Below are 15,998 nucleotides of genomic sequence, written 5' to 3'. Positions count from 1 at the left end.
CCTTCCGGCGACGCAGCCTGGCAGCCCGGGCTTGGGTTTTTTTCTAGCAGGGAAGAAAATGCAGAAAAGCCATCACGAGGAGAGAAGTAGCTCTGATTCAAAGAACCATCCCTTGCTTTCCTTTGGTGTCTGCCTGTTCTCAGGAGAGACCTGGTCTTCCTTCCACCTGCCAAATATTCACATCTGCTTTATTTGTACAAAGAAGTGCCCAAGGGACCGCACCTGGGATGGGGCAGGTCTCCTCGGCTGGGTGCCGTGTAAAGAGGTGATAAAAGGCAGTCCCTGCCCCGAAAGTGCTTACGAACTGCCCGAGTTAAAGGTCAAATGGAGCTGCTTTGTGCTGTGGACAGACGCTGGAGAAAGGCAGGAAAAATTCGTACCCTTTCCTGAAGGGTTTTGGAGAGGTGAAATGACGTGTCCGAGCACACCAAGATAGCCTGCGACTGGGAAGACAACCCCAGCGGGCAGGACCCCGACTGATGTTTTTCCCCATTAGGCCAGCCTTTTTATTTAAATAATCTACTCCTCTCAGCTACCTGCTTTCCCGGCGCGCTTCCCCCGAGCCCTCTGGGCGTCACTGAGCTGCCCTGCCGGCTCCAGGGCTGCAGAAAGCCAGGGGTACGTGGGGGTGGAGACGTGCTTCAGTCCCAGGGTCCCGGCCCCCAGCCCAGGCCCACCCGCTTGGCTCTTTCCTTCCCCCCCAAATTGCCTGCCCCTTCCCGGGACGATAAACGCGGAGGCCCCACGCTGCAGCCCGCGGGACGAGGTGCCGGCGCCGGTTCCCCCGCAGCGGCCGAGGATGCTCGGGGCGGCCGGCCGCCCCGTCACGCAGGCGTCCTCTTCTCCCGCTCCCGTGGCCGGGCCGCCTCGTCCTCGGCCACCACCGCCTCCTCCCGGCTGGCCTTGGCCAGGCACTCGGCCACCGCCGCCAGCACCTTCCCCAGGCGCCGGTCCAGCGCCCGCAGGTGAGGCTCGGCGAGGACGGGCACCAGGCGGTCGGAGGCCAGCGCCTCCCGCACCACGTCGCTGAGCCGGTACGGCTCCGTGGCCAGCAGCCGCAGGCGCAGGTAGGTCGACTTCTTTATCCTGGCAAAGCCGAGAAAAGGTTCAGATTTCCTGCTGGAAATCTGGCCCCGGGTGAAGGGCACAGCGTGGGAGCCTCTTACCTGCAGCACTGCTGCAGCGGGGCCAGGATGGACATCTCGTCGTGGGAATGGGTGCCAAAGCTGGCGGAGAGAAACCCGCCGGCAGGCATCAGGGTCCTGCACGGGCCGGGCAGCATCGCGGCCCCGCGGCACCCTGCCCCAGGGTATGCAGGGGGCTCTCGTTTCGAGGCGAGACCCACTGCAGCCCCCCCGGCCCCAGCTTCCCCCCCTGCCCCGTCGGGATTGCTGGGGGCCCTCCTGCTTTACCCTCGGCCGTTGTCCAGGTGAAGCAGGAAAGTGTCGTTCCCAAATTTCTCAAAGGTCTCGTAGTGGTGCCGGTCCATGTTGCCTGCAGCGGGGAGAGGAGGTGGGGATGAGGGGAGGGCAGAGGCAGAGGGGACGGATGCACGGGGGAAGGCGGACGACGGGACAGCCACCCCGAGCTCCAGGAACGGGGACAGGCACCGAGAGCACCCTGGGGCTCCCCGCTGGGAACGGCCCGCTCGGCGCCACACGCTCACCCTCCCCTGCAGAGCGCCTCCGAATTTGTCTGAGCTCCCACATGAAATGGGCTGGGGGTCTCAGGGCGGCTGCTCTGGCTGAGCCTGACCAAGGTAGCAGCAGGGAATGCTACAGATCAGCCCAGGGGTGTTTTTCAAAACAGCTACTCGCCAGGATCAAAGAGCAAAAGACAGGGCAGTTGCATCTTTTTTCCCCAGCTACGCCGGCAAGAGCGCAGCCACGTCCCCGTGCAATATCTAAACTACAATATGGTGCAGAGAGCAGTCTGCTGGCTCAGCCTGACCCTGGCAGGTCTCCTTCCTTTGCCAAAGCTCAGCACAGGAAGATACGGTTTCTCGCATCTCTCAGGATTGTCCCTTGTTCAGAGCTGACCTCATGCTCCCTCCCTCCAGGCTCAGCTCTGCAGCCCTTTTGTAGAGGTGTGTCTCCTCCCATATGCTGAGCGTGGGCTCCTGTCCGTCTCCAGTCATACGAGTCCTCGTCCTGCTGCGAGATCATCCACCTCCTTCCTTGTGGGTGACCCGTTCGTCCTGGCAGACACCGACAACGCCACTTCTTGGGATGCAGAAGGATCGCCCCTTCCTCCTCAGATGCTCTTAGCAGCCACGGTTTTGTGCCATCTAATGGAGTTGTCATCTCTACTGCATCAAACACCCGCAGCTCGGTTTATCACATTGACATCCTGCTGCTCAGCCAGAGGCCTTTGAAACACTAAAATGCTGTTGAAGCAGGACCAATCTGGCTGGGAACATCCTCAGCTCTAAAGCCATCTGCCGACAACCAGCTACCCAGAGCGACAAAACCGTTAACCCGTTCAGCATCAGCGGGTCGTCTATTTTTGTAAGAGGCAGAGAAAACGTTGATCGCTGATCCCCTGCACGTGCTACACTGGTACACAGCTCTTTTCAGCATCATCTATGGGTCACTGGCATATCTGTTAGAGCAGAGCAACGTCACCCACGTGCACAAGAGCCTCTAAAAATGTCTTCGTCTGTCCTCCTCCTGCTCTAGCCCCAAATCTGTTATCGGATGGCCAACCAGGACATGGAAGAAGGGAGGCGAAACACACCCCTGGTGAGAAAACCAGTGGGACCGGCGCCGGGAGGAAGGAGTGGGCCGTGTGTTTTAGCCCCTGGATACATACAGCACTTGTGCCGCGACAGCAGGTGCCAGCCGTGTGCCCCTGCTGCTCCTCAGTGGCACCAAAGTAAGCAGGACTTTTAAAGCAATTTTTTCTCTATGCGAGAAAAACACGTATGTGAGGAGGCTCTGTAACTGAGCCGCATCAGTCAGCGACTGCACCTCTTTACGCGCCTGACGGACCTGATCTACTCCAGCGAATGTCTGCCATATAAACCTGCCCGAAGAGAAGACAATTCAGCTGTCATTAAGGTCCATTTTTCCTGATATAACAATGACCCCCCTAGAGCTTGCACCTGCTCGACAGTTCTGAGTAGGAAATCGCTTTTTGTCTGAATCTGGAAAAGCTGCAGCTTTACCAGTAAATGAGCTGAAGGGCCTGGAACTACCCAGTGAATGAGGCCAAAACAAATCCAGCTCTCAGACAGGGGCCAGCCCCGGTGCCCGTCCATGCGTAGAAACGTAACTCAGATCTGGAGACGGCTGACCGCTTTGCCATTTGCTTAGTTGTCTCAAGGGTTATGGCGAAGGCTAGAGAAAGGATGTAATGAGGACTTGGTAAGAGCCTTTGATCCTGAGGCACTTGTAAGAAGTGGCCTCAAGACATTTTCAAATGACAGTCTAATTAAAGCAAATGATGGCATTTAAAAATGTTATTCTGGAGAAAGAATATTTGACAGGATGGCTGCAGCTCCTAAGGGCTCTGTGGGAGAGGATTTGCATACCTGCTAGGAAGGTTTGCCTCCAATTCTGGTGGCCCCTGGAGAACTCAGTGTAGGGAGAAAATACGAAGAGAGTGGTATCTGTTTTCTCGCACCTGGCTGACAGATTTACAGGGCGGCAGCACAAAAATGAACCCTTACCTGAGTGACATCAAGATAAGCAACACCTGATGAACTCTGGTTTGAGGCATGGATTAGAGGCAGCAGAAACTAACTCTGCTCATCTCGGCGACACTAAAATTATCTATCGGGACCCTTTGCAAAGTAGGGCTGAAAACTGCCAGATACTGTCAGCAGTTAAGAAAAAACAGTTCTGCATGGGGCGGGACTGCTAGCCAAGGGGACAGACACAAGAAACCTTGTTGCGGGTACCAAAGCAATGACCAGCCTTGTCGAGGATCCAGTGGCCAGTGCAGTGGCTAAGTGAGGACCATTGACATTGGACACACCAAAGGGTCTCCAAAATCCTTACAGATCTTTAATTGCACAAAGGCCAGACAGGGCATGACCCTCCTGGGCTGCAGAGTGAAGGCCTACAAAAAAACCCTACACCTCTCACCTTGCCCAGCCCTCCAGGCTCTTAGCCACAGGTCTGGCTGTCAGGACCGGCAGCGGCGCAGCTGCCCCCGCTGCACAGGTCAGTGCACGGGCCAACCAAGCCATGAAAAGGGTGCCATCTCCCTTGTTCTGCTGTCCCGTATGAGAATGGGGAAGAGGGTAGATGTGAAAGAAAAGCAGTTGCTGGTGCAGGACACAGGCTGAGAGTTGTAAGTGCCATGGTGGTGGCAAAAATTATGCTTTGGCTCTTCAGGGGACAAGTGCTCGGGTCCCTTTAGGGTGTCTCCAAAGGGGCACGCCGAGCACTGATCTCTTTCAGAAACCTTGCCCCTGTTTTCTGCGTTCTCCTGGAAAAAGCGTGTTAAAGAGACATGCATCATCTGCTGCAAAGCCCTTGTGAGCTGGAGAATCAACACAGCCATCTGCTTCAGGGAACAAACCTCAACTGGAGGATCAAGGAGCTGCACGGGGAAGCAGGGGTAGCTTATAGCGGAGCAGTCAAGGGAGAAAAACATGGGCTGGGGGCTCCCAGGGAGAGTGAGATAGTGCAGTGCCCAGAAAAACACATTTACATGGTGCCGTCTCCTCAAAGCGCACTCGGGCATTGGCGCTAGATGGGCTGTAAGCAACCCAGAATCTGGGCAAAAATAGAGGCCAATGGGTGACAGAATGAAAATAAAAGGCTAGGAAAGAGCACCGAGGACACATATAAGGTGCTCATTTGTCAATGAGCACCTTATATGAGCCTTATATGAGCACCTTATATGAGCACCTTATATGAGCACCTATACAATGAGTCTAGGCTGCGTGGGGGCCTTGGAGCAGACACTTGAAGGCCTCCAGCCATTCTCACTGCAGCAACCAGGGCAACCTGAAAGCCATTAAAGGACAACAGTCATAAATGGAGCAGAAGTAATGCCAAAGGCACGAGCAGCAAATTGGCCACACTGCTTGCATCAGTGATGAAAGATAAGAAGGGAACCTCTCCAAGTTACATAACTGGATGGAAAAGCTCGGAGTCAGCAGAAAACGAATGAGCAGCGATGGTGCCAGGCCGTGCAGACTCCTGCGGGCACAGGGCACCATGAACAGCACGGAGGCAGCATGCTGGAGCAGCTCCACGGCCACCTAGTGGGTTACGAAACAGAAGAGGTGAGGGATGAGAGCAGGAGGAAGAAAACAGCGTTCGCCAGACCCAAAAAAACTCCGTCCCGTGATGCTTTCTTGGGTTCAACGCTGTGAAGCTTCACAGCACCTGCAGGAAGGATCAGTCCCAGCCAGCACTCTGAGGCTGGCAGAGAGCTTCGCAAGACACTCAAGGAGCATTGGCACTAGCAAGCCTGGTCTCCCAAGGGTCTGTGTCTTGGAGCGTGGCTTGAGGCACTTGCCATGCCTGCAATGTTTAATAGGGATCTCTCCAGCACAGATCATCAGGTACACTACAACATGGGGTTCATCCGTTGGTTTCTACCCTGGAGGGCCAAGCAGGACAGACCTTTGCTCTTGTTTTTGCTAAGAAGAGCATAGCTCTGCGCAACATATGGATGAGCAATGGTTTGGCCAACAGGAGAGATATGGAGCTACTGGAGAGAGTCCAGCGAAGGGCTATGAAGATGATGAGGGGACTGGAGCATCTCTCCTCTGAAGAAAGGCTGAGAGAGCTGGGCCTGTATAGCCTGGAGAAGAGAAGACTGAGAGGGGATCTGATCAATGTGTACAAGTATCTGAAGGGAGGCTGTCAAGAGGATGAGCCCCATGAGCTCCATGGAGCCCAGTGACAGGACAAGAGGCAACTGAACCACAGGAAGTTCCATCTGAACATGAGGAAAAATTTCTTTCCTGGGAGGGTGACTGAGCACTGGAACAGGTTGTCCAGAGAGGTAGTGGAGTCTCCTTCGCTGGAGATATTCAAAAGCTGCCTGGACATGATCCTGGACTACCTGTTCTAGGTAACCCTGCTTGAGCAGGGGGTTGGACTGGATGATCTCCAGAGGTCCCTTCCAACCTCAACCATTCTGTGATTCTGTGAACCAGAAGGGTTACTCTGTGAGTATTATTTTGGGATGCTGAATAGTCTGAGCCTTTTGGTCCGAGCACTGGCATGGGAAAGACAGCACTGAGGGCCAAGCAGGGGAAGAGGGGCACCGGGACTCACCCATAAGGAAGTCAAGCACGGTCATGTCAATAAGGTCAAGGAGGCGATGTCCTCTGTTGTATGGAGGTGTCTCTCTCACCTGAGCACAGTAGTTGGGGTTCAGCTCCCACCTGTGTGCAGAGGCCACGATAGGGCGATGGGGATGTGAGAGCAGCCATGGGGAGACCTGGGCAGCCCCCTCTAAGCCCAAAGCCCTGTGGGCAGTGCTGCACAGTACCCCTCTCCAGCACCCCCCTCCCTGTAGGTGCAGAGGGAGCAGCCAGAGGTATTGCACGGGGCTCCACAACCAGCCTAACCAGCTTCTTCCCCTCCCACACCAGCCAGCCACCCTGCCTGCCTTGCTGCGCTCCTCTCCAGCCACCCCTGCCTGGTGGCCGTGCAATCACCCACCCCGGGTGGGCTCCCGTCGTGGACCCACTCACTCGGCCTTCTTGCTCTTATGGTAGGAGCGTCGCCAGGGGCTGCGCCAGGAGCGGCGTTTGGCCAGGGACTTGTCGGGCAGCAGGGCTGCCATGGAGCCCTCCAGCTGGTCCGGCTTGCCACACACAGCATGCTCCGTGGAGCAGTAGTAGGAGCACTCGCCATAGAAGCAGACGTTGCCAGCTGCAAGGATGGGATGGGGGATGAGGAAGAGTGGAGGTTGCCAAGGAGCAGCTCTTTTGTGCCACCCTTCTTGGCAACCTCAGGACCATGCACGAGGAGGTTGGAGGAGAGGGCTAGGAGGGCTGCAAGTCTGCTCTTCTTGTGCAGGTAGGTCAAGTAGGCATTTTGATGGAGGAATGGTGATGGTAAAGTGAGGATGCTGTCTGTGCTATGGCACCCAAAAACCTCTGGCTAGGGAGACAACCTGGAGCCACCAGGTAAAGTAACTGGGAAAACAGCCTTGAGGAGAAGAGCACCAAGGCAGGGGACCTTGTAGGAGCTGGAGCGCCTGAGCAGGTGACTGCTGCCAAGACGCAGTTGCCAAAGGGACAGTTTGCCCTGATGTAGGATGACCACAAAGAGCAAGATGGGAGCATCTGGCTCCAGATGTGCTCCGCATTGGTAGTTAACCACAGGCAGCATGGGGAAGGACAGGAGCAGGCGCGAGCTATGTCCTGGGGACATTCCTGGTTCACCTGGGGAAATGAAGAAAGTCTTGGCCAGTTTCTTGTCAGTCGTGATGTCACGAATCTCCTGCGTTATATTCACCAAACGGCCAGAAACAGGTGGGATTCTCCGGAAATCCAGGATCCTTTGAAGAAGGAAAACCACACAAAGAACACACCAAAATGCAGAACTTAGAACAACGTCTTGAAGACTGAGTCTATTTCTCACACCAAGTTACTAAGAACACTGGGAAATATAGGTACCCCTCACAACAGACAATATAGTGAGGAAGAAGCGGGGTCCAGCGGGAATTTCTCTGGTACTTTACTGTCATGGGATGGCATAATTAGATGCAAAGTCTGCATCCTTCCCAGGAGGCTACTGACATTGGTGAGATTGCATTCATTGGAGAGCGGATGCTAGGCCCGGTGGCCTTTGAACTTTGGTTGGGGGCCGGGTTTCCGACCAGATCTAGTACAGTCGCTCCTAAACTCCTGTGAAGGTCAGCACAGCAGGAACAGCCAGACTTTGGCCCCATGAAGAATACTGGGGCATACTGTGTTTCAGGCCAGGAGTAGGGTAGACTTGACCCCAGGCTCATCCCCACATGAACAGGGGCTCACATTGCAGCTGGCAACTTCTGCTCAGGACCCACCTGTCCAGGTGAAAGGCTGCTATCTCTGCATTGTGCCGCTCAAAGTCCGAGAAGTAGAAGAAGTCAACGGGGGTCTCCTGGTCCCGAGTCTGCCTGAAAGGAGAGGGAAGGATGAGGAGCGATAGCCAAGGACTGGGTCACCCCCTGCTCAGCCCAGAACTCACAGCCTGCTCCGAGCTTGGTCTTGGCCCCCAAACCACCCTTGTGCTGTGTCGTCAGCAATGCAGCAAGGCCCAGTTTCTTCCAGATGTGCCCTGCTAGGTGGCATGGCCCCAGCTACCCAAGACCAGGCTCCTTCCTGCTCAGCAGCCTCATGTAGCATGAGGGCCACATCCCTTTGCGTCCTAAAGGCAGAGCCCACAGCAGGCTGCAGTCGTGCGACCCTTGCAGGGTAGCAAACGCATGAGGCGCCCCAGATGCAAAGGGAGGAACCGGGAAGCGCAGAGACCCCCCCCCATCCCAGCCCCACATAGGCATTTCGGGTGCCCTGCATTCCCTCAGCGCACAGCCTGGCCCAGGGCAGGGAGGTGGTCCTCATGGACCATCTTCTTCTTTCCACCACTGGAGGTCACTACCCCATCACAAGCAGCACCCAGCCTGCCTCAAGCACTACTAGGGAAGGCGAGATCTCGCTTGCCTCAATTTAGGGGACTCTGGCAAGGCAGACCACAAAGGAATGCTCCCCTGCTCCTCCACTCTCCCTCTGCGGGCTCTTTCTGCTGCCCCTCACCAAATGACGAGACATTGAAGGGGCACACCCAGGCAGGAGGGTGCAGGGGTTGGGTCTGGGGGTTATCCCTGGCCTGGTCCCACCATTCCCTGTTTGGCTCTACTCACTTCATGGGCTTGAAGAGGGCCTGCCCGTAATTCGGGAACGTCATGATGAGTTTGAGCTGCGTCCCGCCAGACTTCTGGACTGAAACAGAGGACACAGGGATCAGGGGGGAGAGGGAGGTGGATGGGTGGGCAGTGCGGAGGGAAGGCAAAGAGGGGGTGGAGCGGGAAGGGAAGCGGTACCCGAGCTGACGATCTTCAGTGTGGCCAGATCCTCAATGAGGGCAGGCGTCAGGGGGTCCTGGCGGGGATACAGCTCGTAGCGGTTGATGCCGACATGGAATTTGAGCCAGGTGGGGTAGGTGTCGTAGGCCGTCTTCCCTGTCGGAAGGACCATCTCGGCTTTACTGTTGCTGACCCTGCAGCCCAACAGCCACCACCACCCCCAACAACAACGACAGGGTTTAGTTGGGACAAGTCGTGCCCAGCATCTTCGGGCCCTTCCTGGGGATCCAGCCCCCAGGGGCCACCTCAGCCCCACCCCGCGCACCGGAGGGTAGGGAAAGGGCTGGGGAAACCCAGCACCAGCCCTCGGCCGTGGTGAAAGTCCCCCTGCCCTGAGGCCTGACTTCCACTAGATGTTCCTTGCGGCTCCTGGTGGCAGATGGTGTTTCAGGGCAGACCGCACCGATGGCCGCGAGCCCTGCCAGCTGGCTGGAGAGGCACTGTGGGACAGGGCTTGGGAACCATTGCCAAGGCTTCCCTCGCGTCCCCTGCAGAAAGGTTTCAGGCTGCTCGCTCTCCTCCCAGCCTCCCATTTATTTCCCTAGCAGGGCAGCTAGTCTAGTTGCATTTCCCAAAGGGATCAGGGCCCAGGAGTACACACACGCCTGACAGGAACACACTCTCATTTGTAAAACAGCATTAGAAAAGCAGGGGCGTCCTAGCCATTTCTTGGCCCCAACCTGAGCTCTGATGCTCAGCATCCAATTCACCTTTGATGGATTTATCAAATACCAAACACCCCTGGTTTCCCTGGGGGGATGAGTTCAAGTTATTGCTATCCCCTTCCCTGTGCCTCCTGCAAATTTGCATTTTCCTTGCGTTCAGAGGGAGTTCCCAGAGGCTGCAACAGGGTATCCAGCTCCTTCTGTGCCGGTGCCCTACCGGCATTGCAAACACACAGGCCAGCCCAGGGCATGTGTAACTCAAACCGTGTCTCTCTCTGGGAGAATGCAAATTATGCCCTAATTTCAACAAAACAGACCCATCTCCGACAATAATTTACAGGCAAGGTGGTCCTCTGAGACAGAGCGAATGCCCGTTTGTGGTAAACAACTCTGATGTATTTTAGTCTCTCTCATTTTTAGCGGCTACCATGTTTTGTAGGTGTACTTTCCATAAGGAAGCTGCTACTCATTATCAACAATAACTCTTTTAATGTGTTCCCTCCTTATTAGAGGTTAGTAGTACAGTGACAAAAATAGGCACCCATCAACAGCGAGATCACCACACGGCAAAGCCTAAAGAGGTCAGGAAGTGTCCTGTGAAATGCAGGGCAGAAATGATCTCATGCTTAGAGGTAACCTACATTTTGGGTTTTGCATTTCCAGCATGAGATGGTTAGGAGAGAAGGATAACACTGGTTAGAAATCCGGAGAGTATCCCATACAGAGAGAGACTAAAGGCTATAGCCTTTGCATTTGGGAAGGAAAGGAGAGGAGGAGATGGCCGAAAAGATACCATACATAACATAATGAATAACTCAGGATTCTCCTTTGACTTCATCTCGTGCTACATGGACAAACAGGCTCCCCTGCAGCTTTCCAAGGTAGCATCCTGGAAACTCAGGGCTGATATAGGATTTGAGGCACAAGACCAGATCCGTCAGCAATTAGGGCCAGTCCAGGGAGGGACTCCCTGCTAAACTATGCAAGCAAATGACTTATTTGGTCCCTGCCATTTGTCCCCTCACCTCAAATCCTGTCACATATTCCCCAGAAAAATACAAGGGGGCAGCTAGCACCTCACCATTCATCACTCCCACTGCTTCTCAGGCTGAACTTCTCCATGGGGTTGACGACAAACAGCTTGTCTCTGTCTGTGACCTCTGGGATTGGGATCTTATAAAGAGGATGCTCAAAGAGTGCGGCCAGTTTTGATCTCTTGGTCCTCCCTGGATTCACATCTCCGTGCTGGTGCTGGATCCCCCAGTCTCTGTCCTTTACTTGCAGCCCCACTCCCTGTGGGTGGGAGCTTTTCTCCAGGGAGCCGTTGCTGCCACTGAAATCCTGAAGGATTCGCAGGCTCAGCTTTTTGGGGCCGGCCACCAACGGGCTACCTGCTGGGAGGCCCAAGGCTTTTGCTGCTTTTGGATCACAGCTGCAGGACCTGCGAGTGGAAGGGAGAGCCAAATCCATTGCCAGGTGTATCAGGAAGGCCAAGAGCAGGAGAAAGAAGAGGCCAATTTTAAACTTCCTTTGGAAAAGTGTCTGTAGCTGGCGCCGCATTCTTCCTTTCCTGAGAAAGGGGCAGGCACCGATGCGTGGCTAGAAGAGAGTCAGTGGAGCCTTGTCTCTCCTCCAAGCAAAAAGAGAAAAGAGGTGTCCTGGATTTAGACCATAGCAGCAAAACCCGACAGATGCGAAGGAGCCGGCAGGCTGAATTGCAGGAGGAAAAAAAACTGTCTCCACGATGCCTTTTGGAGTGACGCTGCTGGGCCAGCAGCAGGACAGGGAGCGGATGGGACATTGCAGCGGGGTTTATTGGCACTGATAAGGGATGAGCTGGTGGTGCCAAGGTTAAAGTGAACGGGGCAAGTTCCAAATCGATAGCAGCAAGTGGCCTGGTGACAGGGATGGCACAGATAACCTGTGCACCGGAAAACCCCTGGGTCCCCTGCACTGCCCCATCCCTCTGTGCGCTCACCCAGATAGGTCCACAGGACATTTCTGGACATAAAGGCCCAAAACCAGTTCTGCCCTGCTCTCCGACATGCATCCTGCCCAGTACTACGCAGCCCGAAGCAAACTCTGTTTCTGCCCCCTCCTCAAACACCTCTGCGCCCCTCCCCATGCTCAACACGCCAGCTAGGCTCCACCGCGTTTCTGTCTGCACAGTTGTAACCCAGGAGAGACTTCTGCTCCCACCGCTCAGCTAGATTGGTGTTACCATCCCCTCTAGCTATACAAGGTAGCTTGTACACGGCCCCCTTTCAAACGCCACTCAGCCTGCATAAACAAACGGCCCTTGAGGACCGACATGGCTCGGAGGGAAAAGCCGGGTTGGCAGCTGCCCGTTGGGGTGAGGTGCCCGAGTTGGACTGCTCTAAGGGACCTCTGAAGTGGGCGAGAGGAGCCCGGCAGGCAGGAGCGGGGAGGCTGCCTGGCTGCCTTGGGGATGCTTGGGGATGGAGGCGCAGCAGCAGAGCTGGGAGCAGGACCTGACGCTGGAGACATCGAGGCAGCGCTGCAGGGCTGGACACAGGCGCTGGGAAAGCTGGCATGTGAAGCATTTACCCTGTACCTGCCACTCAAGCCGCTTTACTGCTGCTGAGTTTCCCACTGTAAGAAGTGGGGCAAGCACGAATCAGGAGCAGGAAAGCAAGTGGGGCCATACATAGACCTCAAACGGGATCGCTGGGGAGGACTGGCAGCTTTTGGAAGGGAATGTTAGCTCATTTTTACAAGTAAATCACCTTTCCAGTGAGATACAGGGACACAGAGCTGGGTTGCCCGGGTAAAAACAGCAGGTGGCCGGGAAAGGAGGGAGAATCAGATTTGTGAAGGGATAAAGAAGTGTAGGACCACAGGGTCAATGCAACAAGCCTGGACTCGGACAAGCCTGGGGACCTTGGATACAAAGGTGGAGGTAACGTTTTTCTCTTGTTGGTTTCTCAGGTATGAGAAGGACGCAGGGGGAATGTGAAATCCTGCCTGTCAGGAAACCCATGCTGCGTACCGGGAGGCAAGCGAGGAAGGGGGTAGGAGGACTGGCCAGCAGGAGGGGGTACACTGGAGACCCCCCTCCTCTGGTCCCGCGCCACGCTCCTGTTCGTGCCACCCTCTCCCTGCCCGCTCCACGACACGCTGGGCCCCCTCCCACGTGCGTGCGCGCGCGCGCACCGGGCAGGCATGGCAAGAACACCGCGTTCCCGGCTTGCCGTGTCCCACGGTGCGCGACAGTTGCCTGGTAACCGCCTCCGGCTGACACTATCAGCCGCCCCAGATTCAGCCGACGCTGTTATTTCCTTCGCCTCATGTTGCGCTAACAGCACGGCTGATAGTAACCCAACCCGTCCCGTCCTCTCATCTGAGGGTAAACGCGTTCCCTCCCTGACTGCAGGCGGTGCTCGGAGGAGGAGAGCTTTCCAGCGCGGCAGGCGATCGCGCGGCCCTGCAGACGGAGCCGGGTGGAAGGGAGCAGATGGCTTCCACAGGGAAGGGAACACAGCGTCTTCCACGGGGAGGCTTGCTGGATTCAAGCCGGATGTGCTTTTTGGAAACACGGTGCCTCGGAGGGCCTGTGGCTGGTACACAGAATTGTTAGGTCATTGCTTAACGATAACATGTGCTAACCGCTTGCATCAAAGGAGCCAGGCGCTCAGTTTTGGGAGCAGGGCCACAGATTTCTTTATTCCGGAGCCAGCTTGGGGACAGAGAGGGGGAGAGGGAGAGCGCTCTCTTTCCAGCACCCCAGAACTGGCTCCAAAGCGGGCTTGGGAGAAAGCGGGGAGAGAAACCTCTCTCCCATATCCTAAAGCCTGACCAGGACAGGCCTGTGAGGGGAGATGGCCTCCCTCCTTGCCCCAGGGCTACTGTGTGCTTGGGAAGTCCACCCCAGAGAACCCCCCAGTCTTATCTCCACCGCATGGGTTGAAGCCACCCTTCTGACCAGGATTCCCATCTAAGCAGTTTCATAATCCTTGCCCCAGCACTGATTTAGCATCACGCTGGAAAGCAGAGGAAGAGGGAATAGGTGGGGCACTCGCCACCCTTACCACTTCAATGCCAGCATTAAAAATTAACCATAAGATTTTTCAGCGAGTCAGGTGCGGGCCTACAGCGACAGGAAGGAGACAGAGAGCTTCAAAGCCAGCCCTGACTGTCTGACAGCATGGCAATGTACCTTGTTGCCATGACATCATCGCAGAGAAGCGGTTGAATTGTCACCTCTTTCTTCCCATCTCCCCCCACTTCCTCCATCTTTCTAGCTCCTTCTCCCCTTTCATGGCAGGTCTGAGTCACTCTTGGGATGGAGGAGGAGCTGTACTTCCGGGGACACTTCCATTGCTGGCACAGAATCACGACTCCCTGCCACACAGTCCAACATCTGATAATGATGCTGCCCATCCGCCCCTCAGCAGGGGGGTAAGGCATCACGAAGCACAGCCCTCTGAGCTGGTCCCCCAGTACTGCAGTTTTCTGGGATGGACGGAAAGGAAGGGTCATTCTGGCTGGCACCAATGCACCACCCTAAGATTTCCATCTCCTTTTCCGCATCTGACTCAGGCTGGTGCTTTGATGAGTAACAGCAGCAATACGCAGGTGGCAAAAAATAATATAATATAATATAATAAGAAGAAAAAAATAAAAAGACACCTGTTGCCAGCTCCCCTAGCTTTTTGCTGAAAATACGTAAGGTAAAAACTAGCAAGCTGTGGAAAAGACTGCACTTTTGACTGTTTCACAGACAAAAGCAAAAAGGCACCACAGGCCCCAAAGCATTAGCTGCAGAGGGGATGCTTGCCGGAAAACATGGCAAGACAAGAGACCGTCTCTGATCTGTGTACTGTATTTCACTGTGAATTGCAGACATGCCTTGAAGTTTACCCCTTCCACAATGAAAGGAGGGTGACAGTCACTTTAATATGTAGGGGCAGCACAGCATGACTCAACTTGCAAAGGGCAGTAACACTGACCTTACTGAATACTTGCTTGACAGCAGGGGCCCTGACTTACATAGTGAATTTTGGGAAGCTGAGGTTTATACGTTTGCCATACAGCACAAATGACAGGACAGGACAGGACAGGCATATGAACCAGCTAAGATGGGTTGGTTCTTCTGTGGTGACCTCTTGTGTGAAAGCTATTGCCCTTGGAAATAGAAATAGCTTGTCACACTTCTATGAACCACCTTACGCTTACCTTTGAGGAGTCACGGTGGAACAGCTGACTTGCTGCAAATTCACACCTAGCTCACCTCAGTTTGTTTGCATGCGCATACTTCGAGAAAGCTGAGAGCCAGCCAACATTTGCCCAATGCAGATGCAGGTCACAGAGACATTAGTTTTGCTCAGCTGGCAGCCAAACAGATAACAGGCTGGCAGTGGGGCCAAAAGATTGCATGTTGAGGTAAGCAGCTCGCTCTCCCTATATCACCTGCAGGTCAGCATGACCCTGCAGAGATGCCTGTGACCAGCATGCCTTTGCATATGCACACAGCAGTTAATTATTCATTAGCGTGAAAGAAGTGTGATTAAAGAGGCTATGGAATTGCTGAAGATCATCATCATGCTCCAGTGCAGAGCATTTCAAAGACACTGGCTTTACCTTGCACTCTGGACCTAGGAGCATAAAACATAGAGGAAAGTCTTAGAACAGAAAACCAGTTTCTCCCCCTGCCAACTGCAGCAAGTGCTAGTCAACAGTGCTACCTTCATTTTAAAGGCAGCCAGTTGGAGTGAGACAACAAAGCAATCATCAAGGGTTACAGGAAAAAAAAGAGAGCTCTCAGAATTTGCCCTCCTCTACACCACACGACAATACTGGCACCATGGTCCATTGCACAGGGCAGATATCCTGGTTCCAGATACATTATGATTCCAGTTAGTGTCTCCTCCCTACCTTGCAAGTCCCTTCCTACGTGATCAGTAAGGAATTATGTGAGAGGACACAGGGCCCAGCCAGCACAGATGGTCCAAATTTGAAATCATTTCTAGTCATCTTCATATTATTCAATTCCATGGCTTCCAGACATGCTGACTGCTTTCCAAAGAATGAAGAAAGAATATCTCTAGCATCACACTGAGCTTAGGAGAAGGAACAAAAAGAATCGTTATCCCCTCTACCAGTCTGATCCACTGCAGGCAGTAATATAGAAGTGGTCCACAGGAACTGAACTGTGGACAAGCGTGGGGCCTCCCATAAAACAGGAACTGCCAATGGTACTGCTTGGTGGCAGAAGAAAGTCTGAAAATCGAAGCTACAAATGCCAGACCCCAAAGGGCAGATGAGGCA

At 54.6% G+C, this 15,998-nt stretch overlaps 1 protein-coding gene across 1 annotated transcript; it reads right to left on the bottom strand.

Moving 5' to 3' along the window:
* Positions 1 to 700: 700 nt before the first annotated feature.
* LOC104137873 (extracellular serine/threonine protein kinase FAM20C) lies at positions 701 to 11,471 on the bottom strand. Its single transcript, XM_068931192.1, has 10 exons — positions 10,792 to 11,471; positions 9,004 to 9,179; positions 8,824 to 8,902; positions 7,987 to 8,079; positions 7,361 to 7,476; positions 6,665 to 6,845; positions 6,243 to 6,352; positions 1,413 to 1,494; positions 1,167 to 1,226; positions 701 to 1,086 (listed from the first exon to the last, which is right to left on the bottom strand). The coding sequence occupies exons 1-10, from the start codon at positions 11,268 to 11,270 to the stop codon at positions 825 to 827; spliced, it is 1,638 nt and encodes a 545-aa protein (XP_068787293.1). The 5' UTR covers positions 11,271 to 11,471; the 3' UTR covers positions 701 to 824.
* Between the last annotated feature and the right edge of the window lie 4,527 nt (positions 11,472 to 15,998).

This window comes from Struthio camelus, chromosome 1 (genome assembly GCF_040807025.1).
Source record: "Struthio camelus isolate bStrCam1 chromosome 1, bStrCam1.hap1, whole genome shotgun sequence".
NCBI classification, from domain to species: Eukaryota; Metazoa; Chordata; class Aves; order Struthioniformes; family Struthionidae; genus Struthio; species Struthio camelus.
Note: the sequence above shows the minus strand (reverse complement) of the source record. Positions and strands in the feature narration are given on the sequence as shown.